This window comes from Seriola dumerili, unplaced genomic scaffold, assembly GCF_002260705.1.
Source record: "Seriola dumerili isolate Sdu_G_001 unplaced genomic scaffold, Sdu_1.0 BDQW01001435.1, whole genome shotgun sequence".
NCBI lineage: Eukaryota > Metazoa > Chordata > Actinopteri > Carangiformes > Carangidae > Seriola > Seriola dumerili.
This window is the reverse complement of record NW_019175690.1, coordinates 401,951-423,936: the sequence shown is the minus strand read 5'-3', so window position 1 is coordinate 423,936 and position 21,986 is coordinate 401,951. Positions and strand designations below refer to the sequence as shown.

General features: G+C 41.6%; 3 protein-coding genes across 5 annotated transcripts; all 3 read left to right on the top strand.

The window, feature by feature from the left end:
• The first annotated feature begins 411 nt into the window (after positions 1-411).
• On the top strand, positions 412-10,398 carry LOC111238594 (E3 ubiquitin-protein ligase TRIM39-like). The gene is made up of 8 exons (XM_022768168.1): positions 412-453; positions 2,129-2,604; positions 3,546-3,737; positions 3,930-4,025; positions 5,920-6,153; positions 7,210-7,357; positions 8,236-8,262; positions 9,006-10,398. The coding sequence occupies exons 1-8, from the start codon at positions 447-449 to the stop codon at positions 9,542-9,544; spliced, it is 1,719 nt and encodes a 572-aa protein (XP_022623889.1). The 5' UTR covers positions 412-446; the 3' UTR covers positions 9,545-10,398.
• A 2,077-nt stretch (positions 10,399-12,475) lies between these two features.
• LOC111238601 (nuclear factor 7, ovary-like) lies at positions 12,476-15,651 on the top strand. Its single transcript, XM_022768180.1, has 6 exons — positions 12,476-13,453; positions 13,664-13,759; positions 13,852-14,082; positions 14,669-14,816; positions 14,929-14,955; positions 15,053-15,651. The coding sequence occupies exons 1-6, from the start codon at positions 12,482-12,484 to the stop codon at positions 15,598-15,600; spliced, it is 2,022 nt and encodes a 673-aa protein (XP_022623901.1). The 5' UTR covers positions 12,476-12,481; the 3' UTR covers positions 15,601-15,651.
• A 996-nt stretch (positions 15,652-16,647) lies between these two features.
• LOC111238590 (E3 ubiquitin-protein ligase TRIM39-like) lies at positions 16,648-21,792 on the top strand. 3 transcript variants are annotated; one of them, XM_022768164.1, is made up of 8 exons: positions 16,648-16,742; positions 17,039-17,627; positions 17,750-17,845; positions 17,929-18,162; positions 18,644-18,791; positions 18,872-18,898; positions 18,966-20,184; positions 21,738-21,792. In XM_022768164.1, the coding sequence occupies exons 2-7, from the start codon at positions 17,049-17,051 to the stop codon at positions 19,511-19,513; spliced, it is 1,632 nt and encodes a 543-aa protein (XP_022623885.1). In that variant the 5' UTR covers positions 16,648-16,742; positions 17,039-17,048; the 3' UTR covers positions 19,514-20,184; positions 21,738-21,792. The 3 variants fall into 3 exon arrangements, with proteins under 3 accessions (XP_022623885.1, XP_022623886.1, XP_022623884.1); XM_022768165.1 differs by lacking the exon at positions 21,738-21,792 and adding an exon at positions 21,518-21,648 and having other exon boundaries at positions 18,990-20,184; XM_022768163.1 differs by lacking the exon at positions 21,738-21,792 and adding an exon at positions 21,518-21,648.
• The last annotated feature ends 194 nt before the right edge of the window (positions 21,793-21,986 follow it).

Sequence of the window (21,986 nt, the reverse complement as noted above, 5' to 3'; positions counted from 1 at the left end):
TTTTTTAACTTAAGTTACTTTATCAAAAAGTGATAAATCTCACATAGATGTAGTTAGAGTTGTTTAAAATTTTTATGTATGTTCTTTGTATTGTTTTTCTTATTTGCCTTTTTTTTAATGAGAAATTGGTTCACACGTTTTGTTCTTTCTTTTGCCTTTGCCAACATTAATTTAGTTGTTTAAGTGTCTTTTCAGGGAAAGACCTTTTCAAACAGAGAAAACACAACACATCCTTCAGTTTGGGGCTTTGCATATCTACACCGCAGAACCAGAGTAATCAGAGAGTGATAACAACAGGAGGGCATGTGTGGAAGTTTGGGTGTGTCACACCGAGAGTGGGAGGGCCATTTGAAGTTCCAGGAAGACTACCTGAGCACCTGTCGGCGTGTGATTCATAGCAAAGTACATGAAGTGAAGGACTGCACCGCTCCACGTCAGAGCAAAACATGCAGAGTAAGTTTCTACTTTCTTTTCCTCGGTTTTAGTCGTGATCACTTCTTCTTTTCACTGTAGGACATGTTGTGTTTCGTGACTGTTTTGTCAAGTACGTTGAGCTTGTTCCACATATAAAGGTAGAATAGTTACAAAAAGACAGTGTGAACTGAAGTTGGGCAAAGTGTGAAAAGTTACGACTGAGAGCATTTACGCGTTTGGATTGGAGTAGCTGATATTTCTTAAACAGCTGCTCATGTTATGTAACTCATGGAATGATGCCAAAGTGGCTGTTTATATTTTGTCTCATTCAGTTCTCAGTGGCTGTGACATTATACCAATCCAATAACCTACATTACTCTCTGCATATTTAATTACATTTGATCAGTGATTGTTTGTTGTTGCTGGTACAAGTACAACTTTCCAGTTTGGGTTGTGTTTTCTTTTAAACCTGAGGCAGGTGCTGTAAAGGTAGAAGGTCCTGAGTTTCTGCATTCCTTAGATGGTTTGTCACCCACCACTGGACACACTGACACTGTCAAGGATAAAGACACGTCCTGCCTGTGTGGAAAAAGCTCTGTGTTCTCTGCTGTCGAATATTTGACGAACCTTTTTATTAATTTGGGATGACAACGTTGTTTTATCATCGCGTCCCCCGTCTTGTCTGCTTCTCCCTGATCACGTGCGGAAGCGTGAATGTGATAACGGCTTCCCCCATCCTTCATCAGCAAGGTGTCTTAGTGCTGTTTCTGTTCACACTTAAACTGTATCACCTCCCTGAGTACAGTGTAAGATTTTAAATGATAGTCACCCATCTTTGCTCTCATCACTGCAACCGCTCCTTATCAACAAGCATCTATTTTGTGAGTTACATAGACACAACAGGTAAAATACCACTAATGCTTATAATATGCTCTCTGTTTTAATTATAGCATCCAAATAACCACGTTTATAAAAAAATAAATAAAAAAAAGATAAGATGTGTTTTGGTAAATTTAATTTGAGATATCTTTACAGGTCGTCATATAACAATTTTCAGGGCAGAAAAAAAAACTGAAAAACCTCATTTCACTATTCATTTTGTTTCTCCTCCTCTGTGACTCTTTATGACCCATTTCAAATGCCAAAGGAACAATGGCAGATTAAAGCCGTGTGCACACTGACCTCTGACCCTGTAATCAGACGGGGGTTTGACTTAACACAGAAAAAACACCACATTTCCTCAGCAACCTTCTCACTGGAAAATGAAGAATTTTACTTTTTCTTATCCTGACATGAGTTATCAAACCTGCGCCACTCAAGCATCTTTGGAGGGTGTGTCCATCACTGGGTTGATTCATCTATTTAAAGAATGGTACAGCATGTCACTGTTGTGGTTAACCTCATAAGGCTCTCACCCAATATCAGCACATGCAGACTAAATTACTGTCAGTTTGAGCACACCAAAAAAAAAAAAGAAGTAATTTACACCATAACAAGTCTGACACAACTCTGACACGACTGCCTTGGTGACTCGTACATAAAATAAAAGGTGTTAACGACCCTCTTGGATGAGTCGTGCCCATGTTGGAGGCCAAACAACTCCACGAGTCTGTGATTTAGGATTTCTAGATGCAGTGATTTGTCAATCTGGCGATGAAGCTGAAGACTTGTGTATCTAGTCTGTATCATTTCTCTCCGTCTTCCCCTCTTCCAGGCATTAGCTCTCCGAGAGGCCGGGTCCTCTCAGAGGACCAGTTCAGCTGCTCCATCTGTCTGGAGGTGTTCGTGGAGCCCGTGTCCACGCCCTGCGGCCACAGCTTCTGCAAGGCCTGCCTGCAGGGCTACTGGAACCACAGCAAGAAGTTCTCCTGCCCCATGTGCAAGAAGAGCTACTCCAAAAAACCAGAGATGAGTGTCAATAGGGTCCTGGCTGAAATATCTACCCAGTTTCAGGGGCTGATGATGGCTGGGGGGACTGCTGTGGACGGAGGGGCCATCTCACGGGGATCTACGCTGAATCTGAGCTCAGATACAGGCCACAGTGGCTCGCCAGGGCCCGATACTGGAGAGTTCGCCCGGGCTGGGGAGGTTCCCTGTGATGCCTGTATTGGGAGGAAGTTAAAGGCGCTCAAGTCTTGTGTGAACTGCCCGGGGTCATTCTGTGAGGCCCATCTAAGACATCATAAAAAGGTCAGTTTGTTACTTGTTTTGGTTTTTAGGGTTTCTGCAAAGTAATAACTACATTTTTTCCTTCCTGGGACTCCTTCTCTTTTTATTATGTCTTACATTGTTCATTTTTTCTACTTAATCACTACCTTGTTAATGTATTTGATCCTATTTGAGCCTATTTATACACCAACACAAGTACAGATTTAAAATTTGCCCTCTAATTTAGTGTAATATATTGTTTGTTGGTATTTTTTTAGTATTATAAGGAAGGAAACAAAGGATTTCATTCATATTAGCAATTGTTTACCCAAGTGTAAGATTCAGTCACCAATGAATATTTAATGTTACTACTGAAAAGCTGAAATTCAGAAATGCTAACGAATGTATTGCATTGAATTATGTTAATACGAAAAACATACATCTGAATTCAAATGGCCTGAATTCCTCTCTGAAAAAGAGAAAAACTGAAGTTGCTTAAATTCAATTGGTTGCTCAGACTTGATTAGTGAAATTCAGACACCAAATTAAGAATTTAAACATGAACATCTGGCAAGCAATTAAGCCTCAATGGAATCAGTCCCAAAATGAAAAAAAAGAGGAATTTAAACCACTTAAATGATTCATAATTAGTGGTGGAATTTCATAATTAGTTATGCAGTTGCTCACAAATTCAAATGTTTATGGGCTTTTCTGGCTCCCATATATTATCAGATATTGCATAATCGTAAACTATTTAAAATATTTTGTCAGAGTGAATTATACCTTTCTCTCCATCATGAGTTATAGTGATGAACCTGCTAAAATGGAAGTTATCCGCACACACAATGCACATAAAAGCGTGTGTTCACTAAGCAGTGCTCATGGTTACTCGTGGATAAAGTCTTGTGGAGGAAAACCACAGCCCTGGGTTTGTTATGCTCACATTTGCCCATTCAAATCCATGGCTCCGTCCCTTCATGCAGGTGAAGTCTTTGATATCTCACCGTCTGATCGAACCCACTTTCCACCTGGAGGAGAAGATCTGCAAGAGGCACGATCGTCTTCTGGAGGCCTACTGCCGCACCGACCACACCTGCATCTGCTCGACCTGCGCCGAGGTCTCGCACAGATCCCACGACATCGTCACCACTGACCATGAGTGGAAGAAGAAGATGGTGAGCAGGAAATAAAAAAGGAAAAATATACATATTTGACATTTAGCTGAGTTTGCACTGTATTTGTAGAAGGTTTAGATTTTCTATTTGGCCTTAAAAGTACCCGATGAGACCTCCCTGACAGTTTTCATGGTATAAAGCTGAGTCCACATTGATTTTTATTAATCCACAATCTTGATTTTCCTTTTTCAGAGTAATCTGGGAAAGAAGAGGTCGGAGCTGAAACATTTGATCAAGGAGAGAGCCAAGAAACTGGAGGAGATCAAACAATCCATCAAGGTCATCAAGGTAAGACGGCTGAAGGATGAACAGCGGGTAGAGGAGAGGAACCAACATCTCACCTGTGAGTCTTACCTGTGTATTAGAGCCCTGGCAACTGGGAGAAAAAAAAAACACAGCATGTTTGAAAGTGTTAGTGTCAGTTTTCAACTCTTTGAAATACAAGTCCAGTGTAAACACCGGCAGGTTTCACAGCACCTATAGTTCCTGTTTGATCAGGAGCTATAGCAGGAGTTTGATTTTAAGATTGATCTCATTAAGATTAATTTTCATATATGCAAAGTTTATTATCTGTCTTCTAGTTTAGAGTAAATTCAGTCTTTATGCCTTATTCCATGTTAAAGTCGTCCATCATGTTGCTGTTGTTATTTCCCTTGTGTACTGCATGTTAAATATTTGTCCAGTCTACTCTAATGTGGCGCTTCTCCTGCACTGAAGCTCAAAAGCTTTATTTACACTTCAAGCAGCTCTCTGATCCAGTGAGGCTCACAAAACCTGCGCAGGGTGTTGCTGAGCAGCACGTAGAGAGGAGGACACTCCTCAGCTGTGATAGGATGATCTTTCAATTACAATTTCACTTAGATAATCCAGCCTCCCACCCTGCTGCTAATTCACTTTGAGAATCTAAACCACATTGTGGCAGGACTTTGCCTACATCTTTGTCATACCTCTCACGCTCTGGGGAAGTTTTTCTCCTGCTCAGATCCACGTCTGAGGCTGTTCAACCGGTGTGACCAGTGTAGCACTTACCGTCAGTTTCCCACACCCTGTTTTTACCTACGGCTTCATTATAGTAAAACCTCAAGCGCGAGAGATCAAAACACAGAGGATTACGCTGCTTTTGTTCATGTAAATGAAAGGATTCTAGTTGCAGCTCTAAAATGATTTAAATCTTATTGAGGTTTTGAAAGGTTTTCCGTAACAATCCAGTGAGTAATATGAGTGTGTTAAAGTCTTGAGATAAAACAGGCTAAAAGTAAAATGTATAGTATGTACACAATTTGTCAAATAATAAATGAACAAAGTCAAATGCTTTTAGATCAACAACATTTCACAGGTTCAGTGCTGCTCTCGGTTTCCTGCTCGGTGACATTTTTATCTACTTTTACAAATACAACGAGTGTTAAGTTACCCGAGGGTTGAATAACACAATGTCCACATCCTTGTGTGTGTGTGTGTGTGTGTGTGTGTGTGTGTGTGTGTGTGTGTGTGTGTGTGTGTGTGTGTGTGTGTGTGTGTGTGTGTGTGTGGTGTGTGGATCTGTACAAACCAACTTACCTCATGGCGTGCAAAGTTATATTGCTCTCTTGTGTGTGTGTGTGTGTGTGTGTGGTGTGTGTGTGTGTGTGTGTGTGTGTGTGTGTTGTGTGTGTGTGTGTGTGTTGGTGTGTGTGTGTTGTGGTGTGTGTGAGAGCGATGCTGCAGATAGACTAGACAAGAGACAGACTAGAAGCAGTAGAGGCTTTAAGTCTTTGCTATAGATTAAGCTCTGCAAAATGCTGGATCCTACATTTCCCATAATGCAGCTAATAAAATCTTTTCATTAGACCCTGCCTGCCCGGTAAATGCCTCAAGTTTGTAGCGCAGACTTTCTGTTGTAAATGTGCAATCTCTCACGGCCAAACAGAGATATCCCTGATGACATCACAGTGACATCATCAAGGTTTTTTTCTCAGACTTCAAAAAACTCAGACAGAAGACATTACATAACTGTTTTCACAGGCTTTGTTGTACTTCCCACCAACAGTTGTTTACCAAATAGAAAGTGATCAAGCAAAATGTGGTTAATTTCCTACTTTTCCTACTTAAAACTTTCTTGAACTTTCACTTGACAAACAGCGGTTCTAACAGCCTTACGGTCCAAACATTACGTGTTCACCTTATCCTCTACTCCATGTCGTAGGTCAGCGCCCAGAAGGAGTTGGAGGAGAGCTGGCAGGTGTACGCCGAGCTGCAGCGCCTGGTGGAGCAGAGTCAGGCGGAGCTGGTGGAGCTGATCGCCACGCGGCAACGTGATGCGGAGCGTCACGCTCAGGAGCTGGCTCGAGGTCTGGAGAACGAACTGAGCCAACTGAGGAGGAAGAGCAACGAGCTGGAAGCCTTCGCACAGACCCAGGACAAAGTGGTCTTCCTTCAGGTGATACGAGCTTTCAAGAGACGTAACAAAAGCGGTCACTAAGCTGTTACCAGAGCCGTATTTGCGCCACCCTCTTTCCACCACCTTCTTCCAGTGTAGCTCTTCAAGTTCTTCCATTTCTAAGATGATGAATATTTCCAATCATAACCATATTCAAACAGAATTTTAAAGATGCATGCTGGCATTACCTCATTAGTCATTTTCCAGTGTGTAGCCTACATACTCAAAACAAAATTAGTATGCATTTGGGACAGAGCAAGGGCCTGAATTTGTTAAGAGGCTAACACACAACCGTGTAAGCTGCTGTGTTATACATACAGCACTGGCAGTCTGTAAGATATCTACCTTAATGGTATTGTAATATTATTTATCAGGCTGAAAAAATATAATTTAAAAAAAATATCTCACTCAGAAACTATACGCCGTATTTATTCATCATCGCGCAGCCAGTTCTCCAGTGGACCTCTGTGGCTGCACCAGCTGTAGCTGCTCGGATATTTGTGACACAACATCAAAGTCTCTATGAACAGAGCCAGCTGTTACGGAAGTCCCCCCTTGTGCATTTATCCAGGACTGCTTATGTAAATAAAATGTTGATTCTCTCTCACATGAAAGACGTCTTTGAGGTTTAGAATCTTTGCAGACAGGACGAGGAGAAGCGCAGGCCTCGAACACAGTGTTTGGAAGAACTAAGTTGAGAATATGCTGACAGACACATTCACTGTCCTGCATCTTTAACTGTCCTGGTATGTTTCTGCTTATCTGGACAAAATCCTGCACTGACTGTTCTTTGATTTTACTGCCAGACTGACAATGTGCAGAGTGCTCTGAGTGGACATTTGCATTACTAGAGTTAAATTAGATTAGATTTAAAGAGTTTCATTTCATAAATCTGTATTCGATGGCGCAGAACATTGTGAGATTAGTTTTTTTTTCTGTTCAGAGTTCCTTGCCTGCCTCATATTTAGTGTGCTCTTTTCTCTGCAAAGGCTTTCTTTTCCCTGAGGGGTCATTAAATTTTCATTTCATCATACCTTGCTCTCCCACTTCCTGTAGAATCTGGCGACGTTGCCACCCCCACTCGAGCCCACTGATTGGTCGGCGGTCAGCATCAACACTGACCTCTACCTGGGAACCGTCCGCTCCTCCGTCAGCGGCCTCATGGACAAGTTCCAGGAGGAGCTTAAAAGATTGTACGGGAAAGGTACGGGCAGCCTGCCAAAGTCAGTTTCTCACTGTGTTATGATAAAACACGACGACTTGTAAAAGACACACAGATTTTTAAAAAAAGATTCACTGTGTGTTTGATGACAATGTGCAGCTTTCCAAGACAAACTGATACATACCGTATGCTACGAGGACAGCGGGACATCTCATGTATGATACATGTGTGATACACAGGGGCTGGACAAATGAACAGAAACACCTTGTAGTGATGCAGCCACATTCAACAGTACCATCAGCTATGGGTGTGAAAGGGTTAATGTGCCTGTTTGCATAGTGATGTTGTTCCTGTTATTTTGTCCATCTCCTGTATGATTACTCAGAAACAACTAATGAAAACAGCTTTGCCTTTAAAGATTTATAAACTTCTTATTTAATGTGTAACAAGGGCAACAATTTCTCAAAAATACTCAATATAGTGACATATACAGTATTTTATATTGTACATGAATCATCAGTGCAGAGTTACAGTAAAATCCATCCTCTCTCCTCCTATGCCAACCACACTTCCTGTGCTAAATCCAAATCCGGGGATCTGCAGGTCACTGTATGCTTTGAAATAGAAAAGTGACTCATCATTGCACCAAGCAGCCCACCACACTCACACTTTCACACATACAAGATGGCCGGGCAGATGGAGATAGTGTTGATGCCACAGTTCATCCACTTGGAAGCAACGGAGAGGCAGCAGCAGAGAGCTGACTGACAGCACCACATGTCTTGAAGCATTTACAGCTCCAGATTAGATCTACATGTTTACCACCCACACGTGCCATCTGCTTTGACTTTGACTCTTCAGCTGAATGACTTGCTGACATGGTCTCTCCCTCTCTTTCTGTCTCTGTTTCTCTCTCCCAGAACTGCGGAAGGTGCAGAACTATTCAAGTGAGTAAAGCTTTAAATTGTTAGCTGTGATATTAATGGTTTGCACTTATGCTTTTTGAGGGCAGGGACTCTTCTTAAAGGAGATTTTAGAGGCGCGAGCAGAGGTTTCTGGCAGTCTTTAACCGAAGCTTTAACATAAGGTTCAGTTCTTCAAATTGTCCACAAGATGGTGCCATTTCTTCACTGCACAGACGAGCTGGATCCAGGGGCACACAGACACTTTGAACGTATACATTTCACTGTACTTGAGTATAGTTTTCAGGTACTTTCTGCTCACATTTTAACACATCAATAGTAATAAAAACAGTACTATAATATATATATAAAACAAAGTCCCTGAAGTCCCTCCAAAATATTATCTTTTCATTGCCTCTATTTTCTCTGAAAGGGGCCATTCTGCAGACGAAATGTCTTTGCCTTTGGTACGCTGAGTACATTTTTCTGATAATACTTGTGTGATTTAAAAGTAAAATTGGTGTTTTAAATTGTATTGCTATTTTTACTTAAGTAAATGATTTAAATTCCTACACCACTGCAACTTTGTTTAGGGTGAAGTTCAGTAAAACGAGCTGAAATTAAAGGGTGACCTGAGACAGGAACATTTTTGATGGTCTTGATAAATGGTCTTCCACTGTCTTCTTCCCTAGTTTAACAAGCAGATATATTCAGGCAAAGAAAATTCATTATTGTGATGGTAAGATTATCATAACAGAGTAAAGGGAACTCTGCTGTGTTCTGACCAGGTGAGGTGATTTTGGACCCCGGCACAGCCCAGAGGAACCTGGCCGTGTCCGACGACGGCCGCCAGGTGAGGTATGAAGAGCGTAAGGCCTCCCACTCTGATGGTCCAAAACGCTTCAGCCCGGCCCTCTTCGTCCTGGGCCGAGAGGGTCTCAGCTCCGGGCGTCACTACTGGGAGGTGGATGTGGGGCGCAAAACGGCCTGGACCCTCGGCGTCGTCCGTGCGTCAGCCCGCCGCAAGGGTGAGATCAAGCTGAGCCCTGAGGGGGGATACTGGTGTCTGTGGCTGAAGAACGGGGAGGTGAAGGCTCTGGCGTCGTCCCGCCTGCCTCTTATGCTGCCATCCCAACCCAATAAAATGGGAATCTTCCTGGATTATGACGGAGGTCAGATTTCTTTCTATGATGTGAAGGCACGTATGCATCTCTATACTTTTGTTGATAACTTCACCGAGAGCCTGTACCCAATCTTCAGCCCCTGTCTCACCCAGGAGGGCAAGAACGCGTCTCCTCTCGTCATAACCTCTGTTAAACACACCTGAGACACTCAGTCAGCAGTAGGTTTGGTGCACAGTGTAGATACTTTTTTGTAGATAATTTTTCCCTCTACCTAAAAATACAGGTTTTTATAAATAAGCCAGACAGTTTTACTTGTTTGCATAGCACTTTACCTCGAACAACTTGAAATAAAAAAGGAATTTGCATAGCAACACTACTCACTACAACACTTTCTCATCATATGGGTTTATACGGATCTGGTGTCTGACCCACAGAGTGACTGTTTCAAATCGATAAGATTAAAGCAAGCATTCTGTTACCAGGGTTCAGTCAAAGGAAACTGAAATGAAACATGGATGGTACTTTATTGCCTGACTACATATTACAAAGAAATATATTGACAGTTTGGTTATTTTGATAGCAAATAGTTTCGTTATATTGTATAGGTCTCAAATTGTACATAAAATAAAAATGGATTTTAGGGTGTGAAAACCTGAAGGACTAGAATAAAAGATTGCAAAGGCTAAATCTGACTTTTAGTTGTTACTTTGTGCTGCCCTGGTTCAGTTGGACGTGTAAAGGAGATACGTTTGAGTGATGCTGTGTATTTGGCACTTTGCTTTGTTGAGCTGTAACTATCAGGCTTTGGAGACTTTGCAGATTAAAACAATGATGTTCATAGATGTAAATGTAATGTTGAGGTTTAGGCTTGCCTGGGGAACCAAATGAGAATTATTTTGCCCTATGGACTATGACATTGTTTCTATTGTCCATTTTTTAAAACACAATGTGGACCTCGGATTGTTTCAAGGACCATGAAACTATATTATGCTGCATTTTTATTGTATGAAATATTTGCTTTTGTATCTTCTTTCTGAACTTTTCCAATAAAGATGATCAGTCGCAAATACATAATTTAATTTATTTTTTCAACTAATGAGGATTTGTCGTTTATCTCGTTCTCATCCGGCCATCAGCTGTTATCCTTAAAGCTGCACTAATCAATGTTTATATATTAATAATGGATCAAATAACAAAGTGTAATGTGAAAGAGATAATCCCTCTGAGAATTATCTTTACAGTTCCCCTTTGCAAGTGATCAGACTGGATTTGTGTGTCCAGACAACACCAACCTATCTGCATGGGTCTCTAATGTAATGATGTAGGGGTCGCTCTCTATGCTAAACGCTATGATGCTACAGGCAATAAAAAAAACTGGAAGTGGAGAGATACTGTTAGCATAGCTAACCACAACTCAGGTTTTAGCGCTTTCTGCAGAGATTTACACAGTAGGCATGGACTTTACCTCTGAACAGAGCCTGGCTAGCTGTTTCCAGTCTTTTGCTAAGGTATGCTAACTGGCTGCCAAAATACTAATAATGCACTTTTCTTTTGTTAGTTGATTAATGAGTAAGACACAATCAAATTAGATTAGATAACAAGAAAGTACTTGTCTTTTTGAGATGAGATGACAAAATTAAAGCCAAATATTATCAGTATTTCAAATGATACAAATCATGGATTCTGTCTTTAACAAAACTACTATTAAAGTCATAACAAAAATGAACACTGACTTGATTCAACACTTAACAGAAACCATAGCACACTGTAGCGTGCTGTTGTTGCTCTCCTGCATCTGACTCAAGCCGGACTGCTGGTTTTTTTCCGAAGGGTTAAAGTTATCCCTCCTGGAGCACCGAGGGCCAGGACCAGGGAGTATAAATTTGTATCTGTGGGGCACAAGGACAGGAAGGGAGGGGGGTATATTTTGGGTCTGAGGTGTGTGTGTTAGTGCGGTTACAGCCTGTCTCATGTGTCAGTGAACAGCAGAGACTCGAGGCAGCTGCTCTCTGGTGAGTGTCCCCATATCTCCATGTCTTTCCTGTCTCTCCACGTCCTGTCCTGCACTTTAATTTCTTTACTTTCACATCTGCTTCTCTGTGCACCAGCATATATCTGTTGTTGTATTGTTGTTGTGTTTGGGATTTTTTAATAGTGTTTACCTGATTAAGAGCCGTGGCCTCTTTTGCAGGCAGTGTTGTACAGATTCAAATAAATGCTAGGGAAAGACGTTCCTGTTTTTTTTTTTTTTTTTTTTTTTTTTTTTTAAGGTGCTTACATCTTAAAATAACCCAGACTCTTGTTTAGAACATGAAAGCACCGCGAGACAGATCACGGGCTAGCCCATTATTTTTGGAAAGATTTTAATCTGGTCTGCCGTGAACACCTAGGCCTCAGGCAGAGAGCTGCTCGCCTTAAAAGTTGAACTCGCGCACTTACAGCTTCGCAGACATGCAGCCAGCATACAAGCTAATTAAACAACCCTCATATATATATACATATATACATATGTACATATATATAGTTTCAATCACAGATGGAGTTGTGTTGTTTAAAAAGTAAAGAACTGGAGTTGAAAATTGAAGGTCTGAAACAACACACGGGCATCATGATTGAAATTAGCTGATCACAGATATATCAGTGTCAGTATCAACATGGCTGATAAGTATCAAAACATTGCAGTAAACGAATGTCAATGACATGTTTGAGGTAATTCAACAGGTTCACTATTGCAAAATGCATCCACCAGATGCTAAAGTGCTAAAAACTTTTTCAACTGAATATTTTAGGAGCTGAATGAAGTTATATGTTTATGAAAAAAAATGAGTATGAGTTGATCTATCATTATATCATCAATTTTCAAACTCTCACACTTTGAATATAGATCGTCTTAAAATAATCTGGTATCAGTCGACCTCAAGAAAGTTACAAAATTTACAAAAGTTGTTTATAACCTTGAATTAACACAACCTATATTTTCAAAATCTTCATCTTGAATTTGTAAGCATTAAAGAAATCCCATCATGCTTTGCTTTGGAGATTTGCATGCCAATGACCCCAAACAAAGTCCATCCATCATCTAACCCTAGTGACCTCAATATCACAGCAGGTTTGATGCCCCGTTCAAAGGCTGGTTGCTTATGCTGAAAATGACGCTGCCTCTCCGCCGTGTAGGAATGGCAACCACTGGGAACCTTTCTGAAGAGCAGGTGCACTGCTCCATCTGTCTCGACGTCTTCACCAACCCCGTCTCCATCCCCTGCGGACACAACTTCTGCCAGGGCTGCATCCTGGGATACTGGAAAACCAGCCCTTTGTTCCAGTGTCCTATGTGTAAGAAGTCCTTCCACAAGAGGCCTGATATTAGCGTCAACACTGTGCTGAGGGAGATCGCAGAGCAGTTCAAGGAGATCAGGGTTCGAGGTGTGGAAGGGAAGGTGAGCAAAGAGGAGGAAGAGGTGAAAGAAAAGAAGTGGACGATGGAGAGAAAGAAAAAGGAGGATGAGGAGAGGCTTTTGGAGAAAGACCAGAAGCAGCAGCTTCTGGAGGAGCTGAAGGAGAAGCAAGCGGAGGAGAGGAGGAAGAAAGAGCAGTCAAAGCAAAAGCCAGAAGAGAAGAAGCCACTACATGAGGAGTTACCTCCGTTAATCCCTCCTGTGTTCTTACCCAAAACCTCTCCGCCCTCACCCCAAGCCACCGCTCAGGATCCACCACCTCCACTGCCCCGGACATCACCTCCACCCTCACCTCAAATCCCTGCTTCTCCAGCTCCTCAAACCCTACCTTCCTCCTCACTCTCACATTCCTCCTGGGAGGAGGATGTCCTGTGCGATGTCTGCCTCGGGGAGGGAAGGCCGAAAGCGGTCAAAGCCTGCCTCGTGTGTCTGACTTCCTACTGTGAGGAGCATCTGAAGTCTCACTCTGCCAGGTTCACCAAGCACAAGCTAATGGATCCTGTTGCTAACATGGAGGACAGGATGTGTCCAAAGCATGAGCGGCTCCTGGAGCTGTTCTGTAAGAAGGATCAGACTTGCGTGTGCGTGCTCTGTACCGAGACGGACCACAGGGCGCACTACACTGTCCCGGTGGAGAGAGAATGGATGGAGAAAAAGGTGAGACAGAGTTGCCAAACATTTCAGGACAACCCCGATAATACTTCCTCAAGTCTTTCTAAATATAGTCTTTCTTAAAAACTCAAAAGCCTTCCTTGTCCCAAAAGAAAACTATGACAAGATTGAAGTGAAGATCATGATGAGTATCTTTTGGCATTACTGAGTTTATACCTGTCATGAGTCGTGTTTATGTGAAATTATGCTGTGCAGGCCCAGCTGAAGAGGACAGAAATAGACGTCCAGCAGATGATCCAGGACAGAGTGAAAAAGATGGAGGACATCAAACACTCTCTACAGCTCAGCAAAGTGAGTCCTGTTGTCACAACAGCTGATAACATCAGATTGCGTTGACACACGGTTACTCAACACAGATTTGTGTGTTCTGTCTGCGTTTTCAGGCCAGTGCTCAGAGAGAGATCGAGGAAAGCATGCAGGTCTTCTCAGAGCTGGTGCGCTCCATCCAGAAGACTCAGGCCGAGCTGGTTTTGGCCATCGAGGAGAAGCAGATGCAGACGGAGAGGTGGGCCGGAGGCCTCATCACTGAACTGGAGCAGGAAATCTCTGAGCTGAAGAGGAGGAACACAGACCTGGAAAATGTGGCTCGGACCGACCACATTAATTTCTTAAAGGTGAGGGCTTTTTGTTTGGCGATACCCTTATGGTTAAATGCAAATTTGCTATTTAAGGTTTTAATTCATTATATTTAATTACATTTGTGACATTTCTGCAAGTGCTTCTCTAACTAAGACCAGACACCCTCTTTAACTTGTTACTATTCCAGTGGCTCTTCTCCCACCATCTGCTTTACCATTATGCCTCAACAACAGTGCCCCCTTCCTGTTCTGTATAGTATTGCAATCTTAACACATCATTTAAAAATACAGTGTGGATTAAAGGCTGCAACTCATTCTGGAAATAATCTTACAGACTTGTTTGTTTATAAAGTAGATACACACCGTAAAGTCTGTGTGATGTCATGTATGGGACCTTTAAACTTTAAAAATGGTTTTAACTTTTTGAAGTGGACTCAATCCAAAAACATTCCTTATAATTATTACTCAAAGTTATGGTAACAGAGATGGCAACAACCTTACACAATATACTTTTTTCATATATATAACATGTAATTATAATATTTAGCATTAAAGATGTGAATATGCTATTTTGCTAACTAACTTGTTTCAAATTAATTTCCTATGCTGTTTCTCTCTGTAGAGCTTCCCCGCCCTTAGCACTCCACCATCTGTTAAAGACTGGTCTGAGACCAGTGTTCCCACTGACATGTGTGTGGGTATGATCAGGAGATCTGTGGCCAAACTGGAGGCAACATTGAATGAAATGATCAACAAACTGTCTGAGAGCGGTAGGATTTTATAGTATATCTATGATATGTTCAGTTTAATTCTAAACAAAGAGAAGAAGAAGAAGCAGAACACAGTATATCTTAAGAGAATGATTTCTTTTGTTTTTTACAGAGATCCAAAGGATTCAGAAATATACAGGTAAACCTTTTTCCTTTTTTTTTGGATTTGGTTTCATTTTTCTATTTTGAAGGTATCCAGCAAAATAGATCCTTTGTTATGTCTCATGTTTCTGCAGTGGATGTCACTCTGGACCCTGACACAGCCAACCCGTGGCTGCAGCTTTCTCAGGACAGACATCAGGTGAGACACCTGGGAGCGTGGCAGGACCTCCCAGACCACCCTGAGCGCTTTGACACGGTGGTCATCGTCCTGGGCCGTGACGGTTTCACCTCTGGGAGACATTACTGGGAAGTCCAGGTGGGAGACAAGGATGACTGGTATCTGGGAGTAGCCAGGTCTTCTGTGAACAGAAAGGGCAGGATCTCTGTGAGCACCACTCAAGGCTACTGGGCTCTGGCCATGAAGAAAGGCCAGGGGTACCGGGCGTCAACATCTCCACCGTTACTGCTCCCCCTCGACCCCAAGCCCAAGCGAGTGGGCGTATATGTGGACTACGAAGAGGGGCAGGTGTCATTTTATGACATGAGAGCTCGGACTCATATTTACACATTCAAAGATACGTTCACGGGGAAGATTCTGCCATTTTTCTACCTGTACTGCTGCGACAAAGCCTCTGATACCATCATGATCTGTCCTGTGAATGAGAAAACCCTGATCAAGTAAAACCAAGGACATATCTGACAGTAAAAACAACACAAAGAAGCTCTTGTGAAAAGTGAATACAGCCTGTATTTTGTCATAGGCTAACCTGCTTTAATCAAATCCTGTGTTTTATGTTTTATGTATATTTATTACATGTATAATGTAGCTCAACAAATATGTTAATTGTATATGTAATTGTAAATGTGTTGTATTGTTTGCTTTCTTGTTGGGAGTTAAATAAGAAGATTAAGACCACTGTCATGTCTGTGTTTAATATGAAGCACCAAGCAGCAGGCAGTTAGCGTATTTGGTTTAGCGCAAAGACTGAGTCTGAGGAGAGATAACACAATCTAAATCTAACCAGTACTTCTCAAATTCAGTCATTTTAAGGAATAGGTTGACATTCACTTTCTTTTTATTTTTTTTGCTGAGAGTTGGATGAAAAGATTTACACCTCTCTCATGTCTGTGTGCTAAATAAGCTAGGAGGTTAGCTATTAGCATAAAGACAGGAAACATTTTTTTGTTTTTTTTGGATGGATTAAACAAACTATTATGTGTTAATTGGTGGACTTTAGAGGTAGGCTAAATTTGTCATCAGTGTACACAGCCAGGCGAGCTGTTCCCAGTCTTTACACTAAGCTAAGCTAACCAGCTGCTGGTAGCTTCATATTTACAGACATATTGGTCTTCTCATGAAACTTTTGGTAAGACTGTGTACTTCCTAAAATGAACTATCATTTTAAATGCATGACACATAAAAAAAAAATTTTTAAAAATCAAAATAAAGTGTAGTTTTCACTTTAACTTTCATAATTGCATGTTGGTTTTTAATTATGTTTGACTGATATTGTAAAGGCTGTATGCTGTAAGAGAAATGTGTTCATGGTTTACAACAATAAATGTTCTCTCAAATATTCCAACATGTCACTATTTGTGGCTTCACAAAAGAAATACACTTAAGTTTCATTTCATGAAAATGATGTCGCTCTTGGCCACACCCACTGAGGTGACTGGAGCTGCACCAGCTTCTCAGCTCGTCTGTATCCTTTCCCATGTGAGACATGAATACCGAATTGTTTGCAGTGCCTTAATTACTGCATATGGTCCTTCATGTGAAAGACAGCTTCGGTGTCTGGGATTTACAGAACTACGGAGAGTCAGGTGAGTCATTCCTTCATCTTATTTTGCTGTTTTTCTGCCGTTTTTCTGCTGTATTTGCTTTTAAAATACAGAACTGTAAGAATGTGAATGCAGGATTAAGATGTGCAAGCTTATTCACATGAAAGTGACTCATTGGGCGGGTCAGTATTGACATTGTAAACAGCCTAAAAATAGACTTCCAAAAACTTATATAGCTTTTTGTAACTTGTTTTCCTTGTTCAGTTCAGCTGTACATGATGTAAAAAGCCTGAATTAGAAAAAAATATAAAGTCAGCAAATCACATTTTCTTCCACAGAGATCCCAAAATGTCATCATTCAGTATCATCGCCTCATTGGCAGAGGATCATTTCCAGTGTTCGATCTGTCTGAACGTCTTCAGCGACCCAGTCACTACACCGTGTGGTCACAACTTCTGTAAGACCTGCCTGAGCGAGCACTGGGACAACAGCGAGTTATGCCAATGCCCAACATGTAATAAAAGATTCTACATGAGGCCTGAGATCTCCACAAACACGGTCATCGAGGAGATTTCAGTCCAAATAAAGAGGAGGAAAGTGGAGACGCTTGAAAGTGTTGATGCACCGTGGCAGGTGAAGTGCGATGTGTGCACAGAACTGAAGTTCAAGGCCCAGAAGTCGTGCCTGGTGTGTCTGACGTCATACTGTGAAGCCCACCTGGAGCCTCACCACAGAGTCCCTTCCCTCATCAGACACAAGCTGATCGACCCGGTGGAAAACCTGGAGGCGAGGATGTGTGAGAAGCATGAGAGGATCCTGGAGCTTTTCTGCCGAGATGAGCAGGTGTGCATCTGTCTGCTGTGCAGTGAGACAGACCACAAAGACCACGACACAGTGTCTGTGGAAGAAGAAGGGACTCAACAGAGAGTAAGACACCTCATTTTTAAATCCTAGTTTATTTTCTTAAATGCTAAAAAGAATAAACTGAACATTGAATTATGGATTGACTGATTTAATATTGTTTGTTGCCTTGAAATTCTTCATTTTAGGTGAATATTGAGGCCAAAAATGCAAAGATCAAAATGATTATTGAGGAAAGAATGCAAAAGATTCAGGAATTTACAGCTTCCTCCGAAATGAGCAGAGTGAGTACTGAGGAAAATTGTGTGCCTGCAAGATTCTGCCATTTAATATAAATCTTTGCTAATGACATGATTTATGGTTACAGGAGAAAGTACAGAAAGAGATTGATGCCAGTGAAAAGCTCTTCAGTGCTCTAATGAATCAAGTACGAGACATGCATACCAAAATAAAATCGAACATACAGGAAAAGCTCAGGAAATCACAAGAAAAGGACAAAGCGGTGATTCAAGAGCTGCGCGAGGAAATCACAGAACTGCAGAGAAAGCAGTCGGAGCTGGAGGAGCTGTCACAAAATGACGACCACCTTCAACTTCTGCAGGTTAGACAACACCCCCCCCAATGAGCCACAACTGTTTGCTGTTAGTTGATGCAGTGTTTACAACATGGGTCTGTTAAATGCAAAAGGTGCTAAATAAATAAATAAATAGTTTCCTTTCCTTTGCATCTTTTCCTTATTAGTTGGTTCCTCCAGCTTAAGAGGAAGAGATGCAAGGAGGGTTCAAGGCAACACGACTGGAAACAGAGCCTTTCTAGTCTTTATGCTAAGCTAAGCTAAACTAATTTGCTGCTGGCTCTAAGTGTATTATATATATATAGTTACACAGATATGAGAGTGTTATCGATCTTCACTTCTAACGCTTGGCATGAATGTGACTTCTTCTGTTTATGTGAACTCAGCTTTTTTGTGCCTGTGTTTCAAGACACAAAAAAATGTCTGCTTGGGTGCAAGTGGTTGGTTTTAAAAAAAAATAAATATAGCAGTATGCCACTCACGATCATGTGTTTGTGAATCATTTCAGACTCTGAAGGCCCTAGACACCATATCAGATGCCAAGGACTGGTCAAAGACCAGGGTTTACTCAGACCTGTGTGTGCAGACAGTCAGGAGAGCCATGTCTCATCTTGTGCAGACTTTTATAGCAGAACTGAGAACTCTGACAAACATGGGTAAATATGCTGAGTTTGCTTCATTCGTGATGATGTCTATTATCATGAATGTCCCATAACTGTGTTGCCACTTCTTACAGAACTGACCAGAATGAGACAATATAAAGGTGAGGTCATACCTACATTTGTTTCACTATTCTTTCAAAATTCAGATATTATTACCAAAGATGGCAGCTTTGATTAAACTTATTTTTTCAGAGTCAGTCACCTTTGACCAAGCCACTGCTGGCTGCGGCCTTAGGGTGACTCAATTTGGGAATTTGAGGTGCTACAAACCTGCAAGTCCATCATCGTCTGATGACATCTTGGATGAGAGGTTTGACTTTCCCATGATTTTGGGGAAGAAGGGCTTCACCTCTGGACGGCACTACTGGGAAGTCCAAGTGGGCCTTAGAAGCAACTGGGATGTTGGTGTTGCCAAGGAAACAGTGAACAGAACAGGGAGGGTCAGCCTGAAAAAAGAAAATGGATTCTTTGCCATAGGAAAGAGGGGTTTTGATTATCAAGCTCATTGTACACCCTTCACTGCACTCCACCTGTGTCCCAGGCCAAAATATGTGGGAGTTTATTTGGACTATGAGGAAGGCAGGGTCTCTTTCTACGATGTTAATGAGAAGCTGCACATTTTCTCTTTCACAAGAGAATCTTTCACAGGGAAACTCTTCCCCTACTTTTATCTGTTCAGCAGGGCAAAGAAATCTGAGGCCTTGAGTATACTCTAACTTCTATGCAAGATCCTTTCTCTCATTCGCTCCTTCGAAAAAGCTATAGATAGAATAGAATTGTTGTTACGTCAAAACTCACAATTTCAGTGAGGTCCCCTGCAATTGAAATCTGAACATCATTAAAGGTTAAGCTACGATAGCAGCAACATATTGTGAAATGACCAGAAACAACTTTGCACCATAGACTATATTGTACTGGGGTGTAGTGCTTTTTAGTCTTAATATTATTAGTAGAGCCTTATTTCAGTCTAACACTGTGCCTAGGAAGCTTGGCATGAGTAGCACATTGGCACAGCAGCAGCATCTTCAGTCCTCGTGATATGTCTACACAGGATATCTTAAGTACTGAGTGTAGGTCAGTCACTTTTTGGCAGTGCTATGAGCCATGAATGTGTGTTTGTATCATTACTGAAATAAACATTTTGAATGGTTTTGTTGCCCTATTTGGAGATTCAGCTGAACTGTTATGAGAAAGCGCCACCCCCTGCTTTATCAGATCTATATGAGTTTATGAGCATCCAGGAAATTACAGAGTCCAGTAGGGCCGCCCTCGTTCCCAGCAGTGATAGGTGTGTCTACACCTATTTGGAGGAAGAAACAACAGACAGGAGCGTAACTCAACACTGTAACAGCCTCAGGAAACACGGGCTGGTAGTTGCAAAAGAGAGGTATGTGAGTTTTCTGTTTTCATTTCAATGGTCTGAGATTTAGAAGTAAACTTTTGATTTTCGCAGTAGACCTGTGTCAAATGGAAGTGCAAAGTTGACATAGAATATGTTTACAGTTTATTAGTTCATGTAAGTTTATGAAGGAAAAGAATAAACCCAGCCACTCAGGATGTTTAGACTGACATGTTAAGAACTCCACAACCTGAAATACTGTATAGTTTAACTTAAAATACTATTGCTGTATTTACTTCTGGCAACTGTAGCAATCAACAGGCCATTTTGAATCAATCATTAACCATCATCACAGAGAATCCTCAATTCTGATTGGCTGGAGGATGTTTACTATTTTGAAGTCACGGCATGACTCTGATGTAAGATTCTCACCACTCTTCTGAATGAACACCATGTACAGACTGTGATTAATACTCATAGATGATGGAAATTATTCAGTCCAGGTGTGCTAGAGGAAGATACAATGTGTTTCATCATTAAGAAATGAAGTGCTGATTTTGATCAGTATAAGCAGGATAATCCATTCTTGTGAACGTATGGCAAATTCTGTAACATAATGACTGTAAGTCAATGCTCCTCTCTTTACTATGGACAAAGTTTGATGTTACCTACACCCAGCAGCTGTCACACCACTCAGCTGACTCAGTCTGCAATTTGATTGGTCTAAAACCACACACCATTGCTCTTAACCATACCATTTACGAGACTCCGTTATTGCCCCATACAGTATGATGTAAGTGAATGCCCCACTGACGACTAACCTCACCTAAATTGCATATTGAGTGGGTGATTTTATTTCTCTTAGCCTTTATAAATGTACTGTAAAGGTGTTGTGTGATGACCCTGATGGGGGTCATAGGCCTTCTATAGTTTTCACCTTTAATTTTACCTCCCTTCATCATGCACCCTGACTCCACTGCTATTAAGCTTAATGAGAGGCTGAGGCTCTAATCTAAGGGACTTGTTTGTGTCTGTGTGACATTATTAGCCACTGTTCTATTAATAGAGGTGTGATTAGCCTGTGTTGATCACCACACAGCTTGCCGTCGATGGTCCCTGTTTACTTGCCAAGCTGATATTCATATGTTGTCTTTCATCAATAAATGTATTAACCTTAACAAGCAGCTTTACATATAATAAGCTACTGTGGAGTGAAACAGAAAGTTATAGGCAGCTGTGTTCCGGTTATGTTGATGCCTGAGGCTGCTGTGAGGACTTGTAACAACAAAACACAGTCATCACTCATCCTCCCAAATCCACTTCCCTTAGCACTTGAAAATGTGTTAACTGCAGCTAATATAATACTTTGTTTTCTCTACAGATAAACTGGATTCAGCATTCAATGGAATACACTATTATCTCTGCATGCTAGCGCCACACCACATCAGCTAGGTTACATGCATGTATGTGTACACATATGTAAAGATAGACGTTGAGTTTTGACCTAATGTCAGAGCCTCCTAAATGCTGCATCTGTCTGGATGAGTTCACCAACCCTGCTTCCCTCCCCTGTGGACACTGCTTCTGCCTGGGCTGTATAGGAGAATACTGGAGGATCCATGGGGCCTGTCGGTGCCCCCTCTGCAAGGCCTTCTTCCTCAACAGGCCACAGCTCAAAACAGACAAAACAACACAGACTGAGGATGTAACTGGGCCTTTAAAAGCCGGGGAGGTTCCCTGTGATTTCTGCCCAGCGAAGTGTCGTGGAGCAGTCAAGTCCTGCCTGGTGTGCCTGGCCTCCTACTGTGACACTCATCTGGAGCCGCATTACCAGAGTGAAGATCTTGGGC